General features: G+C 34.8%; 1 protein-coding gene across 1 annotated transcript in view; it reads left to right on the top strand.

Annotated features, from left to right (window-relative positions):
- The window catches only part of Nup205 (nuclear pore complex protein Nup205), a 126,463-nt gene that overhangs the window by 2,362 nt on the left and 101,989 nt on the right, over nucleotides 1-22,112 (top strand). Inside the window, exons 2-6 of the mRNA XM_081727946.1 lie at nucleotides 2,504-2,661; nucleotides 12,687-12,855; nucleotides 16,050-16,268; nucleotides 18,326-18,506; nucleotides 19,803-19,939. Of these exons, the coding sequence (XP_081584072.1) occupies nucleotides 2,504-2,661; nucleotides 12,687-12,855; nucleotides 16,050-16,268; nucleotides 18,326-18,506; nucleotides 19,803-19,939 (864 nt within the window). The remainder of the gene's footprint in view (nucleotides 1-2,503; nucleotides 2,662-12,686; nucleotides 12,856-16,049; nucleotides 16,269-18,325; nucleotides 18,507-19,802; nucleotides 19,940-22,112) is intronic.

Raw genomic sequence — 22,112 nt, 5'->3', positions numbered from 1 at the left:
CCACACGTCCTTGCTTTGTCGACAGCAACTTGAGATGAATTAGCTGGTAGTTCTGAAAAGGTGTCAGCAAACGAGGAACCTAGTGCGCAGATACCTTACACATCTAAAGTTCGTCATGGATAATTTTCCGCACTTCCATGATAGAGACCAGTCTCATAATCGTTTGGATAGTTACACGTCTGTCTTCGAGAAATACACAGAGAGGCCGCATCGTTCGTAAGGGATGGCCTTCCAGGTCTTGGGTCGTCTATGAGGGACATATGATCAGTTTGGAATTTCCTTTTCCACTTTACAATGGTGGCATAAGGTGGACAATTATCGCCATACAGAGCCTTCATCTCCTCATGGATTTATGTGGCATTATTACCCTTCAAATGCAGGAACTTTATCACACTGCGAGCCTCAATCTTATCCATCTTGCACTTTGGTTACTCTTGGCACACCCTATAAAAAATAACAGTCATTAGGAGCTAATTTCCTTAACTTTATGCACAATAGAACCAAACACAACACTGTCAAGATTTCACAATCATATCTTAATAACTTCCTGGTGATAATTAAAACTTAACGATACTCCCTCGTATACTTACTAAAAGGCAACTGACAACAGTATGCATGTTTTTTATTTCCGTTTCCTCTCCGTGTGGGTTACTGAAAAGATGAGTACCAAACTGTGACGTTATTGAGTATTCAATTAGGAGTGAAAATCTGGACTAACATTGTATCTATGAATGTAAGTGCATCGTTCATTATACAAGGACCCAATCCACGTAAGTCGTTGGCTGAAACCATTTCATTTTGAAGGGATCTTCGAGCGAAGTGAAGGTGATTGTCTTCGGAATTTCAACTGAACACCGCTAATTTTTATGTGAAAAAAAAAATAATCTTTCTGGAAGTTTTCTCTATGGGTGGTACGATACTCTATACATTAAATGAGGTTATGTTAAACTCATTTAATGAGGTTACCATATTAACCATATTAAATGAGATAACTTATACATTATGTTCACCACAAACTAATTTGCATCCAAGACTGGGAACGCACTACGAGTTTGCGCGTACAGGCATAAAAAAAACGCATTATGCGTATACATTAGGGGTCAGGTACTCTTACCCAGAACCTATCCAGAGGGCGCAAAACAAGAAAAGAAAGGAATTTTTGGAGATAAATTCCCCAATTTTTCCTCAAATTTCATCTTTCACGTATATCGTGTACACATTAGGCATGGCGCCATTGGAGAGCTTTTTTCATTCCGAAGAGAACAACTTACGAACCATGATCCTAGAACATATACAGATGATGCAGTAGATACTGTTATTTTGACACGTACAAACTCCTTGTCGCTCGTTACCCACCAGGCCAAAATTAATGTACATAAATTTTCCAAGGTTGAAAAACTAAACTTGTGTAAAAATGCCGTAAGTTGACCATTTTATTTCTGCGTAATGTTATGTTCGCATTTCGGGCCCTCTTCACTGTATTCTTCTTTGTTGCCCGTGCCAAGATAAATATATAAAAAGAAACATCCAAGCCTAGCCTTGTGCCAAGAACGATCCAAATTGATAATTCCTACATTCTAGGTCTCCTTGTTCTCGAAATTTTATTATTACCTTTTGCTGTACAGATTTTTTAGAACATAAAGTTATATTCGTTTGTTAAAGTTTAGTTTCTCCTTTCAGCACCGAGGCTATATAAAACTTGAACCTACAGTTTAAAGTGGGATCCGAACTACCTTAATACGTTCAATGTACTCTCCCACCGGGAATTGAATCCGGAACCCAGTGAAACAGAGACGCCTGCGTTAGCCACTAGACCAGTGGGGAAAAGCTAATGTAAAGTTGCGTATGTTATTATTTCAAATATAAACATAAGCCATACATGACTTTGTTCTTTAATTGTCCCAAACTGAGATGAGAACACTTTTCATTCATTCAGTATATTCAGAATTTCACTATAGTCGTAGAATAGTCTTAGTATTCATTTTGTTGTACGTAGTAGGGTGTATCTTAATAATATTCGAAAGTGTCCAATTCACCCAATAAAGTCTCGTAAAGAAAAACACAATGTCATACAAAATGGTTGTACAGTCAGATATAAAATTTCTTTCCGTTTCGTGAAATTAGTTTCGTAAATAACTTCACAATTGAAGGACAATTTGAGTACAATTTTCAGTAAATTAAAAAGCATGTAATTTTATGTACGTTCCAGCTATATTACCATTGTATGTTCCAGTCATACTACCATTTATTCCCAAAATATTTCCACTATCTAGCCACCAAAATAACTTTTTTTTTTTTTTTTTTTTTTTTTTGATTGGATCCACTTAGGCAAATCCTGCTTTCCTGTTCATAACTAAGAACCGAACATTCAGTTGTAACCCTATCAAAACAAGAATTTTTATATTTGTTAATATCTTTTTTAAAGACAATCACACGGTCTTATCGTCATTATTATTATTGGTTAGAATAGATTAATAATTTTATTTTGCATTTTTTTTTCCAGATGGAATTAAGCGAGAATCAGAAGATTTATGGACACCATATAAAGAACTACAAGATGTTGTGGAAACAGTCGTTACGCGCTCTGGAAGCAAATTGAGAGAGTTGCAGACTGTTCTTTCACGTCACAAGCAAAATTACATAGCGCTTCTTAAGAATTCCGTAAGTAGTGATTGTTATAGGAGTAAAAAAAAAATGAAATCTTTAAGTTTTACGTCCCACGATTGTGCCGGTTAGGCTAAAGGAGACGGTGATAATGAGAGATAAATGAAATGGTGGAATGAAGAAAGTGGGAGGAAACGGGAGAACCCCGAGAAAACCCACGAGCACGGTGTTTGTCCACCATAAAGTCCACACGGCGCGAGCTGGGATCGAACCAGGGACACCAAGCACCGGAGGTGAACGCTCTCCCACTGAGCCACCGCGCCCCTCTGTTATAGGAGTACTAGTAATATCCACTGTAATAATACAACAGGTCTTTTTTTTTTCATTTTTGTATGTGATTACTACTCTTAGTTGAATTAAATGTGTTCATTCTTAGACAGAAATTATATTTTGTCGTGTGTGCTAAATCCTTAAATTTGTCGCATGTCTTTAGAAATTGCATAAATATATATCTCTTTCTTAACGAGAGAAACTGTCGTATGTACAGAAGAAGAAAACATACTAAAAGGGAAAAAAAGCGAGTTATAATTAGGAAAAGAAATCTGTGAAACGTTTATCGCCAAATGCTAAGTTCCGTTTTCGTGAAAACGAAAAGGATGAAAATTTTATACTTTATTAGAAATACAACGTAAATCTCTCATGTTATTAGTTATTATAGTTACGGCACACTTCTAATGTGTATAGGTATTATTCATTTTACACATAAACAAAGGACTAAGTAGAAATAAGTCAAAATATACGTAAAGCGATCAGGCATTTTGTGTTAGTGATTCGTTTGCCAAATAACAGAAGTTCAAGGTAGTTGGTTAACATTCAGCCTCTAGTTGTTTATTTTTACTTATTTATTTTTTTAAAATGATTTTCAAGTCCCATAGTCTACAGCAGTGATCGCCAAACCGTCGATCGCGAGCCAGTAGTAGCTCGCGGAGATATTTTCTGTAGATCGCGTTAACGCTCTGGTTGGCTTTGATTCCTCCACTTGATTGACAGTAAACAAAGGTAAAATCTTTTTTAAAGAAGTTGGTAGCTCACAGTAGGATTTAAAAATGGTACGGTAGCTCAGAAGCTTCGTAAGTTTGGCGATCACTGGTGTACAGCAACGTTTAAAGAAAGAAACTCAGAAAAAAAAAAACGCCTATGTCAATTCATAAATAACAATCTTTGGTGCAGAAATGTTTTTTTAGTAGTGTTCGCTTCATTCTAATATATATGACTATTGGTGAATAATTCAGAATTATGTCTTTAAAAATGTTATAGTAAAAGAAGAGAAGTATAGTTATGAAGAAGAGAAGTATAGTATAGTTATGAGAAGTAAAAGGAGAAAACTTCATTTCTAGTCATTGTCATAATTTGAAATTGAAACTTTTATTAGAATATGGTCAAACGTTAATGAAATATTACTGAAATACAACATTTACTCCGAATAGTGTTTGCTAGTAATCTATAGAAAATGGACAGAAATAATGATCTTAAAGTATTAGTTGTTGATTAAAAGTGTAGTGAGTATGGTTTTCAATCCAAGTAGAACATATAACTTTTGCTTCATGAAAACAATAAATATTTTACAAAAATAATTCAGAAAAATACTTTAATCACTACCAAGCGAACGTAGGTTAGGAGTTAAGCATTGACTCTTCATGATCTGGTGTCCCCTGGTTCGAATTTCAATACCAAGCGTCCTGACTAGTGATTTTTCAGTTCCAACAAGCGAATGCCGGGATAATTTTAATTAGAGAGGCATCGGCTTGAAAAAAAAATAAAAAGTTTTTTTTTCCACGGCTTTTTTCGCTTGGAAAAATTTGGACTTTTTTTTCAGTTTTAATTAAATCCAGCACATTTCACAGCTTTCTTTTCTCATTATAACACGAAATAGATATTTAATTACTGTATTCTGAAGAAAAATCATGGGAAAATTTCTTAGCTTCGGTGCATAATCGTTATATTAAATTTTTAAATATATTTTTATTATTTTTTTTATTTTTATATATACATATAGTATTAGCAACTGTTACGAAAATGTAATAAATTTGGGAAATAAAATTATCATTTAAAGTTTATGAATAAACTAAGATTTACTTATTATTTATAAATAAACTGAAACTTCACGAACATTTATTGAGGACATTCAAATTCGAAGGTGAGAAAGTTAAAGTCACCCAAGAAGTTCTTTTTTCAAACATTTTGACACAATACAACAGTGAAGAAAGTGGCAATTCTGTGAATAATGTAGTTTATCTACCATGTTAGCTAACATCATACATAAAATAATCTTTTATGGCTTTAATTTTGTACACTGAACTTCCATTAGTTTCTAACAGTACCTGAAGGTCAGAATAAAGTGCTTCCCGAACGAAGAACAAGGTATAAGGAAAAGTTTATATCAAATTTTTTTTTTTATCTGGTCTTACAGACTTCCGTGACATTAAAAAAAAAATGATTTGTGATTAGATATTATGAGGAGTTGTTAAATATCTATTCATCGTTACAAGTAGGGAGTATAACGTCACAAGGTTCTCATCAACTGAAGAACATGGAAAAGTTAGGGAATTTTATGAAAATAAATCACCTTGTTTTGCAAAACTTCTCTGTCTATATATATAAAATACACATACACTCACACATATATGGGTGATTCCACGAAAAAGGGAAATTTTCTGTCACGGGCATTTCTTCAAACTACTACTAAAAAGAATCACCTCATTTTTATTTTGTTTGGTAGTAACCGTCACAAAGTAGGTATATCATGTATAACAGCTTGCAAATATAACACGAAACATACGTAAAAAATTAATTATTACCCAATTTCTCAACACCGTGGGCTGTCACAGACTACAGTTGACTGATTTTACTCAATAAATTACAACTGAAGTCGCAAATCAAACATCATTTAATGGTAATTAAATGGAAGAGAACACTTCAATGTTTCGGTTTTGTGGAAAGTAAACCTTTATAACGATTAGTTTCGGAAGCTTGACTATGCGTCGTTTCTGTCACCTCTATTTGGTCTCAACTCCATGGCATGAAAAAATATTGTCATTGCTCTCAACAGATAGCATGGTCGTCCACATTGACAACACCCACAAGAAGACAAGGCAGATATGTTTAACTGAAGAACAGAAAAAGTTGTGTGCATGTGTTAAAAGCTATAGGAAAAATATTTTTGTGTGTGGAAAGCAGGTGCGTATATTAATTGATACTCAACACCATGGTATTTATTACTGAATGTATTTGTATGGTATATACCTTCTTTCTCTTGAGGAACCTGCGCCTTAAGGTAGGAAATTCGTACACAATTACTCACATGTACTGGTTAAAAAGTGGGCCGGTAAAGATAAATTATATTCGATTTTTTCAACTCCATGGTTCTCAACTCCGTGTCCATCTGAAAACTAAGGAATCCACGGTGTTGAGACAAGTTCACGGAGTTGTTAATCCTATAGTGTTTGTTATGCTCATGCTCTTCCAAATATTTGTTCTTTCAATATATTGATAGAAATAAAGCTCGTTCATGATCTAGTGACTAGTATGCTCGCCTTTCGTGCGTGGTTCTGGGTTTGTTTCCCGGTGGAAGCTCAAAAATTAATGGTGTTTACTTCGCACAGTGAGGCAATTGAAAAACTCATTTGAGTAGAGATGTACTGAAACCTGATCGCGCAGACCATCGCAACGGTCGTAGGAGCCGACACGCTGACCACGTGTTATCCACACTCAAAGGCCGGCTGGTGGGTCCTAGCCCATTTAAGGAGTGTTTCGCGGAAGTTCAGATTTGGTGCTGTAAGGTAACCGGAGGTAAAACTTCAGTCAAGTCAAGATGGATGGTATCTGTTTTTAACTTATTGACGTCTCAATCTTATGATCAGCTAATTGTTTTCTTTTCAGGGATTGTCGAAGAGTCTGAGAGCAATGTAATGTACGGACAGTCAATTTTATGACGCGGATCGGGAGGAATTTCTCCTGGCCTACTAAACCTGACGTTTAAAAAGTGTTGGCAGTTGTCATTCTGTGTAGACTAGAACAGCCCCTCCCTGTTTCCTCAAGACATTTCCTTCATTGGAGTGGAAAATGAGGGCTACTTAACAAAGAACATCGAATTATCCAAAGAAAACAGAAATGATGAGTGCCTTACACTGTCATTTAGTGTGCATTATACAGGGTGTTTCAAAACAATACCGACAACGTTTGGGAGGTGACCCTAACACCAACTGCACGGTGATTCCTAACACCAACGGTATTGCACTTTCGACGTGTTGACTTGATCACACAGAGAAGACAGACGGTTTACATAAGCTCAGAAAACAAATGAAGTAGACAATAGACAGGTTTAATGACTACTTCATCTGTTTCGTAAGCTTATGTGAAAAGTTTGTCCTCTCCATATGATAGTCAACATATTGAAAGCACAATAATTTTTCAATATTCGATAAGTGTATATGTATTTCTTTTTTCTTATTTACGTCACATATTCATATATATATATATATATATACACTCAATTTTGGAACCTTCATTAGATATATTTTCATATGTTTGCAGTATTTTCTGGAGTATTTTTGTATAACAAATTACGTGTCATCTAGTTTGTTAGAATTTTATTCAACATAAGGAGAATAATTCTAACACAAAAACTATTGGAAAATTCTTTACATTTTTATGTAAATTATAAGCTTAATCACTTATAAACCAAAACTTATCATCCAGATGTATCACGTTTCTCAACTCCACAGCAATTTTCAACTCCGTGTTAACTAATCTCAACTCCGTGGGTGCTGAAAAGTTTATTATTTTTTATTTACTACACCAATAACGATTCAGCTCTGCTGAACACCTAATTAACATGGACTTAGTAGTAGTAAGTGCATGTGATATTTTTATCGAAATAGGCGACCATCAACGGAACAAAAATTTTCCAAGTGAAAATTTCCCTTTTTCGTGGAATCACCCATATATATATATCAGGGTTTGAAAAACCCAACCCACCTGGGGCCATATGGGTTTTTTCGAAATATTTCAATGTTTTTGGGGTAAAAGTGTTAAAATGGGATTTGTATTTCAAGATTGTCATCGTCGCAACTTGCAACAATTTTCAGTTCACTACTGTTTTGAAAAAAAATGGCCGCAATTTTGGAATTTTATATTGAATCGCCGAAAAAATCTATACAGCAAATTTAAAACGTCTCTTCCTTCTATCCTCAAAATTTCAACTTAAGAGTCCGAAAATTGCACCCTGTAGCGTCGATTTACGCTAGTTTAAAAATGGCCGCCATTTTGAAATTTTACGTTGGACCTCGCCAAAATACATAAACAGCTAATTTAGAGTGTGTCGTGCTTCTACTATAAAAATTTGTTTTTAAAAGACCAAAAATTACTCTTTGCAGCGTGAATACCCCCTATTTTGAAAAAAAAAAAAAGCCGCCATTTTGAAATTTTACGTTGGTGTGCCGGCAAAATCTATGCGGAAATTTTAGTGTGTCTCGTGTTTGTACCCTGAAAATTTAAACTTAAAAGACCGAAAGTTGTACCCTGTAATATGTGTGGGGTACAGGCAGACAAACGAATGAATGTAGATCGAAGCATTCCAGGAGCCTCAGTAACGTTCGCCAAATACAGTATGAATACCAAATATATCAATTTAAAACAAAGATATAATTTATCTATATATATAAAAGAGAACGCACAAAATCCTTTGTCCGCTCATCACGCTAATACGGCTGAACCGATTTCTTTCATTTTTGGGGGGTTGTTAGGATTTGGACCCTAGATGGTTTTTATCATATCACTTTAATTTTCAATTACCAGTGTCTTGAGATAATTGACCAATCAGGTGTCAATACGTACAAAAAATCCTTTGTCCGCTCATCACGCTAATACGGCTGAACCGATTTCTTTCATTTTTGGGGGGTTGTTAGGATGTGGACCCTAGATGTTTTTTATCATATCACTTTAATTTTCAATTACCAGTGTCTTGAGATAATTGACCATTCAGGTGTCCATACGTACAAATCCTTTGTTATTAGTTCATCATAGGTATAAAAATAAACGTATTTATATGCAACCCGCATGACCCTGTGACTCGGCGGGTTAACATAACTGACAGGCGCTATAAATCACTTGAAAGCGAAAAAGTAAAAATTATCTAAGTAACAAAGTTTATTGCGTTCCGGGATGACCGCAGCGAAGCGGGGCGGGTTGGGGTGACCGCAGCGAAGCGGGGCGGGTTAACATAAATGACAGGCGATATAATGTTAACATTAGTGCAATCTTCTATGGTTTTTATCATATCACTTGAAAGCGAAAAAGTAAAAATTATCTAAGTAACAAAGTTTATTGCGTTCCGGGGTGACCGCAGCGAAGCGGGGTGAACGCTGCTAGTGTACTATAAAATAAATGGTTTTATTGTTGAAGTTCACTTCCAATACTTTGCGCGTTCAATTACAGGAATTTCCCTAGCACAAGCAAGACGGTTCTTTCTGGAAAATGGAGCTCCCTCGTGGCTAAGCGGTTAGCGTACGCGCCTTTGGCGTGGGAGACCCGGGCTCAATTCCCGGCGGGAGCTCATGTGGTTCGGATTCCACGTTATTCAGTAGGTCCACGTTTTACATAGCCTCGCTGCTGAAATTAACGCTAAACTAAAATCAACTCAACTCAACTTTCTTGAAAATCAATGTAAAACAATTAACAAAGAGATAATTACTATTTTATATAGTAAATGTCTCAAATGAAATTAAATATCTTTCAGCTTAAAATAAATAGTTTTATTGTTTGAAGTATTCATTTCCAGTGCTTTGTGCGTTCAATTGCGGGAATTTCCCGAGAACTTTATCATGATGGGTTTTCCCCGAAAATGCAACTTTCTTTACTGTTCAATGACACTTCCACTGGTACGGAAGTTTAAATTCAGTACTTGAAATAGTAGGGTTACATAGTCTTCGGAATTCCGAGCATTAAGGTTCATAAAGGGTGTTCCCTAGTAAGATAGTGAAATCGGCCCTTGGTCCAAATTAGGTCGCTATTGACCCAAAAGGTTACCCTTGACCTAAAACTACCTTTAAAAAATTGACTCCTTACCCCCTCCCCTTACCGAATTATCGTGTCATACATGCTCAAAATTGATTATTTTTAAATTTTGGTGGAGGTGGTCGAAAAATTTTGAAAGTTTCTCAGATTGAAGGTACTATCTAGATGTAAATGTGCATTTTTTTTTCCAAAACTATCGATGCGTATATTCTTTATTTTTTTGCGTGTTGAAAATTTAAAAAAAATTGTAGGAAAAACTTTTCTTGGGGGGAGGGGGTGAACGTCGCTGATTTTTTGGTTAAAGAATTTGTTATACCCTTATGTACAACATATATTTTTTTCAGGGCGTGAAAGTGATGTCAACAGTGTCAAAAAGAAATAAAACTGAAAACAAACGTGTTTATCGCACAGTTTTCCCACCATTTTAGGGCCTTCAAGGCGAGGGCTCCTTCAAACAATCCTTTGCCAAAGTTCACAATTTTCATTTCTTTTGCGTCCCTTCCGCTTCTGTCGTTCTTCCGCTGCTTCGATTGTGTCCGTTTCGGAATAGAAACACCAAATATATCTCTGTAGCAGTGCTTCCACTGCAACCGACTCTTGCACAACCAAGTTACACACACCTCGCGTCGGCTCCTCGTATCTGTCAGTTCTTGCTTCACTGGCCGCACACAGTGGCGCTCTCTACCGCGAGCTGTGTAACTTTGTTATGCAAGAGTCGATTGAAGTGGAAGCACTGTTACGAGATATATTTGATGTTTCTATTCCGAAATCGACACAATCGAAGAACGACAGAAGCGAAAGGAACGCAAGAGAAGTGAAAATTATGAACTTTGACAAAGGATTGTTTGAAGGAGCCCTCAAAATGGTGGGAAAACTGTGCGAAAAACATGTTTATTTTCAGTTTTATTTCTTTTTGACAACGTTGCCTTCACTTTCAGGCCCCGAAAAAATATATGTTGTACCTAAGGGTATAACAAATGTTTTAACCAAAAAATCAGCGACGTGTCCCTCCCCCCATTTTTTTTCTACAATGTTTTGAAAATTTCAACACGCAAAAAAATAAAGGAAATACGCATCGATGGTTTTGAAAAAAATTGCATATTTACATCTAGATAGTATCTACAATCTGTGAAACTTTTACCCCCACCAAAATTAAAAAGTATTCAATTTTGAGCATGTATGATACGATAATTCGGTAAGGGGAGGGGGTCTTTATAGGTAGTTTTAGGTCAAGGGTAACCTTTTCGGTCAATAGAGACCCAATTTGAATCAAGGGCCGATTTGACTATCTTACTAGGAAAGACCTTTTGACAAGAATTTTTACGCTATTGCTGGTGTTGATTCTACAGAATGCTTATTTGAACGGTAGCAACTAATGACGGAAGTAAACTGTTGTTGGAAAGCCAAATTTTACTGAAGAATACTTGTGTTACCATCAAATGTATGGAATAATACTAATAGTTTTACTAATGTGCTTACATATTTACTGGTGGTACAGGCACCTATGGCCTTAAACTTATGAGGGATAACGTCCCACGGCGTCGCCGAGCACACTATTCACGGAAAGTATTTTCTGAAATATAAAATTGCATATTTTACTTCAAATAGGCTATAAACACAATCTATACATTAATTTGTTCTATAGTCATCTCAAGTTAAGGTAAGCTTTTTTATTCATTCATTGCATTCAGAACTTTATATAGGTCTAACATTGAATGTTGTTACCTACTCTAACATGGAAGCATCTAATTCGCCCAAGGGAAGTCTAAAATCTGATAAAATTCACTTTCAATGGGATCACCTTAGTTGTACCGATAATATACTTTAAAAAAGCTCAAAAACCTAGGTGGGTTTTAAAGTGAGTTTTTTCAGGTGGGTCCAACCCGAAAAAACCCAGTGGTTTTTTTCGGGCTGGGCCCACTTGGGCAAACCCTGATATATATATATATATATATATATATATATATAGGTAGATAGATAGATAGATAGATGGATAATAGATTAAGAACTCCCTAGTCGGAAAAGTGTATTTTGTTTTTCAAGATAGATCTGACATAGAGATTTGTAAGTCATGATCTGAGAAACCTGTAAATTTTAGGAATTCATGCTCGCCAAATAAGTGAGAACCCTGAGGATGCGTATTTAATACTATAATATTAATCGAACTTACTTCAGCACTCATATAATTACTATTTTCGTATACGTTGCATCCTCGTTAAAAGACTACGTAACTTACACTAACGGCAACTTTCGTCTCTGTAGAGAAACTATCACTGTGCTGTTGAGTGTATAATGTTAACGGGTAATATGTGCTGAAGTAGTTGGTACATACTTAGATCAATGGTGGAAAACGACTTCTATCAAGACTGTGATATAATGTAGCGTACATGTACCTGTAGTTTATTGAGACATGTACATACATAATAAATGAAAAACTCCTTAATTGGGAAAAGCATAGTTACATTTTTACAATAGACTTGAACGTGGAAATTTTGTAAATCGACCTGAAAAACCTGGAAAAATTAGGGAAACTCCTGCTCGCCAAGTAAGTGAGAACCCTGCATGAATTCACATAAAAATAATTGTACCTTGTATCCAGGGAATTTTTATTTCGTTAGTTAATAACCTTAGTTTGAAACTTCAAATTGGCAACTTAGCTAATATTGTCACTTGTTTTTCGGCTGTTTGATTTTATTGGTTCTACATTTACAATATCAAAGTGTTTATACACATACTTATGTGTTTATTTTAGCTGATGGAATGATTATATTAGAAATTATTGCAGTTTAAATCTGCAGTGTGTTGTAATATTTTGATGCCGATAGGACTTTGATTTTTCTGATTTGGAACATGTATTAAAACCTTCGTCATTTTGTTATACAATTATTGCTGTAAGGTAGACTCATGTACTAACTTTTGTAAACTATAAGTATTTGATTAATTATTATTATTTTAAATATCTTTGTTTAACAAGCTTATCATGTTACTTGTTAATGTTTTTTGTACAGCCAAAAAATGAAAAACACAGAGAGGATCTCCAGAAGGGTATGAGGGAAGGAATTCACCTTCCGGGCATTGGTCATCAAATTCTTTCCAAAGAACTTGTGAACGAAGCAATCATTATTTCAGACATGTACGATTTAAATGAATTCATGGCGCTAGACCTTCTGTGCACAGGTAAGACATTTTTATAGATACTTTTGTAAGAGATTTATTGCTGTGGTTGTCTCTGTTTAGAGTTACAACGGGATGGGTTTAACTGGAAAGCTGACACACCCACTTCCATCAAGTTTCCTCTGCAGTATTTCAATTTCCATGAACAGACATCAGACTAAACCAGTGGTTCTCAACCTAATTCCTTTCACGACCCCATTTTATCACATCTTCTTGCCAGCGACCCCCTTACAATTCCTGGTTTGTAATAAGCTTATGTATATAGTAACTTTCCTAAAAGCGAATGGATTAAAACCAAATTTGGTCAGTCATTCATATTACAAATATCGAATCCGATATGTCGTACTGTTTCAAAATGGAAGCCGTTTGAAAATTTTAAAACTTCATAACTCCCTTAATTTTGGGTTTTATATATATATATATTAAAAAAAAAAAAGTGATTTCTAATTTTGGTTAAAAGAACTTGGACAGTTGTAAAAAAGTTATTGATTATTTTAATTTTCGAGAGGCCGCCACTATTGTTCTGAATTTGATACATTATTGTGTTTGTGTTCAGTATCACCAAAAACTGTTTAAACTAATTTGTTTACATTTAAAATTTAGGGAACAAAATCCCACACCAAAAACCTACCTTCATTGTGGCCAGCTTGTTGGTAAAAGACTATTCGCTCACACGCATACGTGTACAATTCTGCAAAGAACAACAAAGGATCCTAAACAAGAGCAATCTCTTTTATTGCGGACAGAATAATTTGTCCGTTGTTGATTTATCAACAAACGCAACACGGCTATTGCGGATTAGTGTTTTCAATTTTAATTGTATTTCAATATGCAGGTTTTGTTTCAGTTGTATTTTTCGGGTGTTTCAATATGCAGTTCTCATTAGTTTCGTATTGTACATCATTCATTTAAATTGATTTTTAACCTACTCTGCACCTGTGGAAAGTCTTTAGCTTGTAGACCTAATTTTTACTCTTAACAGTTCGTATAAAAATAAAAATGTGCCTATCAGAACAAAACTGAAAATAATATTTAAAAATATTTTCCGGTGTTAGATTCTAATTATATTTACCTCTTCCGCTTGTCTTCGGGACCCCCAGGTTGAGAAATCCTGGACTAAGCATATGTTCTGGTACCAAATTCTGAATGAAACAAAGCATGAAAAATACTAATTTGAGATTAATTACGACCGAAATCGAAGAAAGAAAAAAAAACTGTAATGATCTTAGCTATTTATTCTGAAAACATTGACTAATTCAAAATAAAAGAGAACACTAAATAAACGTTTCCCCAATATTATGAAATCACGATAATTCGATCGAAGAAAACACGATAATTCCGTCTTTTCAACTTACTAAGGAAAGGAAAAACACTACACTTATTTACAGTGACGCGGATTAAAAGAGTTTGGAATAAAAGAAATTCAAAATATCAAGATTTACAATTATTAATCTTCTTGTGTGCTCTGTGACTCGGTTATTAGTTATTACTGAATCACTTCAGCAAATGATTCTACTGTTATCAACCAAATAGTGAATTGAAGAACTTTGCATTTGCTTTGACTTGTATGTACCTTAGTCCTTTGGCGAACAACAATAATTCGAAAGTCACTGTTTTAATTACTCGTCATAAACTTTACACGAAAGTTAAAAGACTTGAAAATTACAGGTATTCAAAAATTAAACAATGTAAGACGCAACTTTACACACACACTATTCACAATTCGAAATTTTCCGTGTTGTTTCTATGAAAGGATGAACGTTACCAAATCTTCGTAGCCACCAGATTTCAATCATAGACAAAGTGCTTCATCTTGTGGTTTCTGGGCATTTGTGGGAAATTGAATTATTTATTTAATTTGACATGATTAAGATTAGCATTGTAAAATGAAGCTGCGTATAATACTATTCCGATTCTTGTCAATGTTGTTTTCATTCAAATATAACGGCAGATGTGTGGTTCTAATGTAATATCGCTGAAACATTTCGTAATCTTAAACTATGCCAGTTTTTCTTACACTTATTATTATTGCATTGCTAGAAAATAAGCTCCTATTTTGCACCACGAACGCTGGTTCAATTTAGGGTTTCATTTACATAATATTTCGGTCATCTCCGTGACCATGATTCAGTACGTATGCGATGTGAACGGAAACTATCACTTTATTTCATTGAAGTCACAGAGATGACTGAAATATCGTGAAAATGAAATAGTAAATAGGAACAACATTTGTGGTGGTGCAATGTGAGAGTTTTAGAAGAATACACCTTAGATATATGCAAGTAGTTACATTGTTAGAAGATGTAATTCAAGTTCACCTGCATTTTACAAACAAGGTGTTATAAAATAAAAGGGTTTTATTTACAGGATGTTTTCATAGCTGTGCCAAGAGTTTGTGGAGTAATCCAGTACATTATATAGAACATATAATTCTAATGAATAAAAGTTTAAAAAGTAAAACGTATTTCAGATCAGTAGAATACCGAAAGGTTTGTGCACCTTGCTTACTTTGTTATTTTGTCTGCCCGTTGCTATGTGTGGGACATAACATTGTGTTCCATATGATGATATGGGAATAAGATAAAATATGTGTATATTAGTGTTGAATAATAATAAAATGATAGATATTTTCAACTTTAATAAATTACACAGCTGTTGTTGAAAGGACGAAAAGACAGGAAAATTAGTTTCAGGAGATAAATAAAAATTCTATAAAGAATCAAAAGTAAATAATAATAATAATAATAATAATAATAATAATAATAATAATAATAATAATAATAAGTTACTTTAATTTGAACACTGGAGTTGGGACATAGGCTGAGAAGAAATATGATGAGGGACATGCTAGAGAGTATAGTGACAAGAAAGAGAGGGAGAGAGCGAAGGAGGCTACATTTGATGGACGGTATCAAAACAGAAAAATCATGCAAGAAGACGAAGAGGTTAGCGGAAGACCGTTGAGCATGGAAGCTTCTCAGTTGCAGCAAGTGACCTCCCAACAGTGGCCGAATATCTATGATGATGATAAGTAGAAAAATGTACGTATTTATGGCATTGGTTATTACTGGTAATATTTATTTATTTATTTTTAAATATGATGTAACAATTAACAAAAAACAGATGTTGGTTAAATTACATTTACATTATACAAAAAGTGAAACCATAATTGCATTTTTGTGTTTTTCATTAAATAGCGCAGCAACAAATGCCATACCATCCTGGGCTAACTCGGGGTCTAGTAGCTGTTCTGTTATACTACGACGGTCGAAAGGCTCTAGTAAGCTCTCTTCGAACTTTAGTGCAAGCACGAAAAGGTATTACATGGACTGTGGAAACGTCTGATGAAGTGATTGAGTATGTTACAAAGTACACTCAAGATTTGATGGATGATGGGTTAATAAATAAAATTTTGGGTAAGTAGATAGCCTTTAAATTCTACTCTGTAGGTTAACTCTCTGCCACTAATGTTTCATTAAATCGTATGAACATTGAAACACGAAACTTATAATGTACTATCGCGTGAAATACTTTGTAAGTATGGCTTACCTCTTTAGTTGAAAGAGGATTTGATAGTTAATATATTCGTTTGCATGCAGTAAACTTCATCAATGATAGGAAAGATAAGGAAAGGGTTTTAGGCTAAGTTGAGAAAAATAAAAGCCTCTGTTGTAAAGAGCCCACCTAAGGATTCCTTATACCAACTGTTCGGGAGCAACTAATTTATTTCACGATGTGGGCAACGCATGCTATGTGCGACGTTGTTTCTGGCTCAGTTTTTCAGAACTAACTTTGATCATGAACACATATAATGATTCTACCTCTATACTGAATGTGAATAGATATGGAGCGAAAGATCTCATTCTTATCAGTTGCCTTGAAATAATTAGCTTCAAAATAGCATTTTCGTTTGTTGTTTTCTGTATCTTTAGAAGAGGCTTAACTTAAACTACAGTTACTTGACAGTTTACAAGAGGCATGTCGAGACTTTGCTCCATCACGAACGCAAGTATACCTGTAGTTTGGCATGATGTGACATTTTTGAGGAACAAAGTGAGACCTGGCTGGATTGTCACGTCAGTGACCTACAAAGCTAGTCCTGGTTTTGTCTGTACTGGGCATATCAGCGCATAGCGTGGACTCTAGGGATCAAATCGCTATTAGGGCACATCATTCTTCATCAGTATCTTTGTGCGTGGAAAACTTATTTCTGGTGGGTGCAAATTCGTTTACAGAGTGCCAGTTGTATCTTAGGTGAAATAGCGTTGCTACATGATCCAAAGATTTGAAAGCATAATGTATAGCAGATATCGTAACAGATAATGGAAACCTGGGTTTATCAATGTGGTCCCAAAACAAATCTCAGTCAGCTATTTGAATCCAGGTGAGGAACCTCCTTTGAAAATAAAGTATACTTGTAGTATCAGCAGGCTAACGGTGGCTACTTCTGCCCAGTAAGACGGGATAGCATACGTTCCTCTGGTAGGCAGAGAGACCAGCAGTACCAATTAATATGCTTGCCAGAAGTTATTTGAGAAACTTCGCGAGAGGAACGAAAGACGTCTTCGTAGTCTTTGCTGCCATAACAGCACTTTCAGGGTGTCTGTCGGTGATGAAAGTCATGAAATCAGAAAACGGTCATGAAAGTCAAGAAATTTAGTTTTTGGGTCACGATTTTTTTATCTGTACAAATATGAGTATAAACTGGAAAATTTTTTCTATAAAACGTCAAAACTCACCACCAAAAGTGGCTGTGGTGGGCTTTAGATGCTACCAAATCGCAAGCAAAGCACGCTTCTATCGCATGCATGAAAATTCGGCCCAATTCTCACCCAAATTCGCTCTTGAGAATGTGACTAAATTATATGGTTTGGGAAAGAAAAACTCACGAAATTTCATTTTGGAATTTTAGTAGACACCCTAGCCTTGCACAATTGCATTTCTGGAGGACCCACGCATTTAGTTTGTTACTTGCTCTACCTACAATGCAGTTCTGGTGTCACGCAATTACTTCTTATTCCCGAAAGTGACAGAATCTTACTAAGAAGCAACTTTCCGTAACACACAGAAAAGACAGTTGAAGCTTATCGATAGGAAGCGTTAAACATCCAAAGAAAACTGATGGAGGTTTTTCCAGGCATAGTTTCAAAGAATGCAGAATTATAGATCATAATGGCAAGTACTTTTAGAATATGTAATAGTTATTTGGAAGTTTCCAATTCAAATTACATGTGTCCAGAAATGTATAGTGAGCCACGTACATATATATATAACATTAAAAATTGGACTCCACCTGGCTTGCTTTCTTTTCTTCCTACTTTTTCCCCTTCCTATCTGATGAAGCTTTAGCGGAAGAACTGATAGTGTACCCTTTTAGTCTTATGTTTTCACTGTGTTATGCTAAATAATTTGTTTTGCACGCCCGGTTCGGGATTCCTTGTATGTAATACGTTCTGTTAATTTCTTTATTTAGTGTTGTTAGATGAATTGGATTTATCGAAAGAGATTGAGCTACTGCAACAGAATAGGGCCCTGGGCGGTCCTCGACACCATAGACAAGTGATCGATCTTTTCGTGGATACTCGTCAAGCACTTGCTGACATAGTGTACTTATGGGCAGCGCAGGGTGGTCTTCCTTCCGAAGCAATTACGAGGTAAGTTGAGATGTTAACTCTTTTTGTTCATTACGTGTGTGGTAGAAGAATGTTAGCTACAGTGTCTAGCCTTGTTTATTTATTTTGTGTATCAGTTCTCGATAGCGCTCTTCAAATGATAAGTTACATGGCCTTGAGTGGGTTGTCTGCTTTGTTCGATCGCTGTTAATTGTGACAGGCGGTAGTATATATTGACGTGCGAGTTATCAATACTAGATAACACTACCTAGAAATATTATATTACTGTATTAATTGCTGTTTTTGGCAAGTAGCAGAATGAATTATGAACAGATACTTGCAAACCGCATGTTTCTATGTCAAAAGCGCGACCGCCTGCCCATGCATGGACGGGCATTATCATCTTTTGGACGAAAGCTAGGCAATATGCAGCACGGAAGAGTCGCACATATTGCAGGTTAACGTCCCCCTAGATTGCACTCGTCACAGCACCCTGCAGAAACACATGCAAAGATGTCTGCACCCCCTAATATGACGCCACCCCAGACCATAACTCCGGGACCGCATGACTGATTTCATTTCACCAAATTTCACTTTACTATTTTTGAGTTCACTCATGCTGGGCTAGATACCATGTTAAGCGGTCTTGACTGTGTCGTGGTGTGAGTGGTACTACTTGAGCAGGTCGCTTTGCATAAAGAACACGCGTGTAGCTTTCAGTATCAGTTTGACGGGGGACATTGAACTCAGAGGCAACTGAAAGATTTCGAATTAAATGTAGATGTAGTGCTGGTTGGATGTCGTGGGGCATTTAATTTCAGATAGCGATCCGTACAGTGCTTGTAGTACGTGGGTACCCTGCCTTAAATTATCGAATGTTTTCACTCTCCTTAAATTTTTTCATAGTCGCGATATTACACAACGAGCCACATTCAGTTAATACTCACAACTTCTTGACTTTGCCCACTTTTGATATTCCGATGATATGCTAGAAGTAATGTCCAGATACCTTCTTTGTATTATCCTTTCCATGCCCATGATGTATACTTATGTAACGAAAAACACCGTTAACATTTCATTATCAAGATAGCTTTTCATCGACCACCAACTAATGAATAATCAGGCTCGTAGAGGGAACCTGTGTCACCCACGTGATTTTAATTTATGTCATGGTGTAAAGCATGACGAAAATTTTCTGGCATGAACAAAATCGCTTTTGGTGTCATGTAGATTTCGAAAAAGTAGACCCCTTATCTTCTGGACATGAGTGTATTTTACCTTTATTTCTGATGTTGATACAGTTATCTTTTGTGTTCATAATAACTTAACTTATTTTAGGTTGATTGATCATCTTTCCCGAACGAAGCTTGAGACCCAACCTACAGGTGGAATAGATAATGTAACATTAGCGCTTCAGATGGGTTTGCTGTATGGTTTGGATCTAAGTATTTTACAGAGGCGAGAAGATGGCGAAGGTATGACGCTTTGATCTACAAAGCAAAATAATTAAAGCTTCCAAAAAATAACATTTAAAAAATATTTTACTTATTACAATGCATATGAGATTCCTGATATTATTTTTGTAAAATTAATGACTGACTATATAAGGAAATAAAATGAAATCCTTTAGTTTAAGTCCCATGATTATACCCTTGATAGCAAGGGAGATGGATGATTAAGGTGAAGGAATGATGATAGAAAAATTGGTGAAATGATATTAAAAATATTCCAGTATCTGTTGATACAATTGAAGTACAATGCATAAATCTAATAATAGTGCATAAATCTTGGTAAATAGTGTTAGTTCAGTTTTCACTAAAAACAAAGGGTGATAAATATCATATTGTCTTTTTTTTTAATTAATTAATTTGAGCGGCTAAACGATATTCAGTATAATAATTTACTAATTTTCGGTGACTTCAAAACTTGATTACAGTTTGTTACAGGGCGATTCCATTTGCATATCATTAGCCGATTTCTTAACATTACATAATTTACAATCATTTAATTCAGGAAAAAAGCGATAGGGGAAGAACTTTAATTCTAATTCTTTCTAATATTGAAAAATGTATAAATGTATCTGCATTTTCCCTTATTATCTAAAGACGCACATCACCCTTCATTAATTTGCCAGATTTATTTAAAGAATTAAGAGTCGACTGTTAAAACAAGTTCCATGGTAGTACATAATTACAGTAAAGCTGACTTTTTTCATTATATATATATATATATATATATATAAACTTTATAGGAACAAAATTGGAATAAAATCATGTTACCAACAATGTTGATGAGGCTGTTGATCTTTTCTGTGAAGTTTTAAATTGTGTTATTGATAGATTTTACCTAAGAAGAAATTATTTAAAACCACACACCTCTTCTTGGTTTACCTCTAAAATTATTATTATCCTAAAACAAGATTAATATTATAGGAAACAAAAGAATCAATCGGAATATAATTACAATAGATTTATTCAACTTCGTAGACAAATGAAAAGTATATGTGAATACTGGGTACAAATACATACTCCAAACAGAAAATACCTTGAACAAGTATTCTGAATGTTCTTGGAACTCTATTAGATCAAAGAAAAAGAATAATTTTTATAAAAAATATGATTTATAACAATCAAAAATTATATTCAGTAGATGTATAGTAGAGGTTTTGTGCATTATTTTAGAAGGTATATACTTCAGATCGTATATTATTCCAGATACAAGTACACTGGAAATTTCACATAATTTAACGATTTACTCCATAATTGAATTTGAAATTAAAGAGTCGATCAATGTACTTTAAGTCTTTTAAAGGAATTAGTCCAGACAACCGTTGTATTTTATTTTCATTTTAATATTGTAAACGTCAAATTTTCCTATATTATGGAAAAATCAGTAAAGTGTGTTCAATCTTGAAGAAAGGCAATCCAAATGTAATAGAATATTATAGACCTGTATGTCACTCATATCAACTCGAGCTAAAATATTTGAACGTATACTTTAAAATAAAATTTTTGATCATGCTAAATCTGTATATCCATATGTTAACACAGACTCTGTCCAGGACGTTCAACAGTGACGACTTAGTTATACCTGTACAAAATGTTTCACAATCAATGAACAACAATTTCACGGTTAATACTATATATACGGATTTCGCTAAAGTCTTTGACAGGCTTAGTCACTGTTTGTTACACAAGAAATTGTCGTGTTTTGGATTCGTAAACAGATTATTGACATTGATTTCGCTTTATCTGAATCATCTCGAGCAGTGTGTATTATATAATCAATTAAGTTCGCCACATTATAAGATTATATCTGGTATACCTCAAGGTTCGAATCTTGGTCCGAATTTTTTATATTGATCGTCAATGATTTACCCCAGGTTATCAGGTACTCGAAATGTTTGTTGTATGCATATGACATGAAATTTAATAAAGAAATAAAAATCACGATGATGTATTAAAGTTGTAAATAGATTTAGATAGCTGTTTCACGTATTTTGTAGTGCCGTTTTCAAGAAAGGTTAACTTGTATTATTTTGATTATAATGTGGTACGAAAGAAATAGTGAACGAACACAATAATAAAAGTTTTTAAGTCATTTGTATTTTGTACCTGAAAATGTACAGGGTAAATTCCTATGACATCA

This window comes from Thermobia domestica, chromosome 10 (assembly GCF_964235325.1).
Source record: "Thermobia domestica chromosome 10, izTheDome1.hap1.1, whole genome shotgun sequence".
Taxonomy (NCBI): Eukaryota; Metazoa; Arthropoda; class Insecta; order Zygentoma; family Lepismatidae; genus Thermobia; species Thermobia domestica.
The sequence above is the reverse complement of the archived record's forward strand: the minus strand, read 5'-3'. Positions and strand labels throughout refer to the sequence as shown.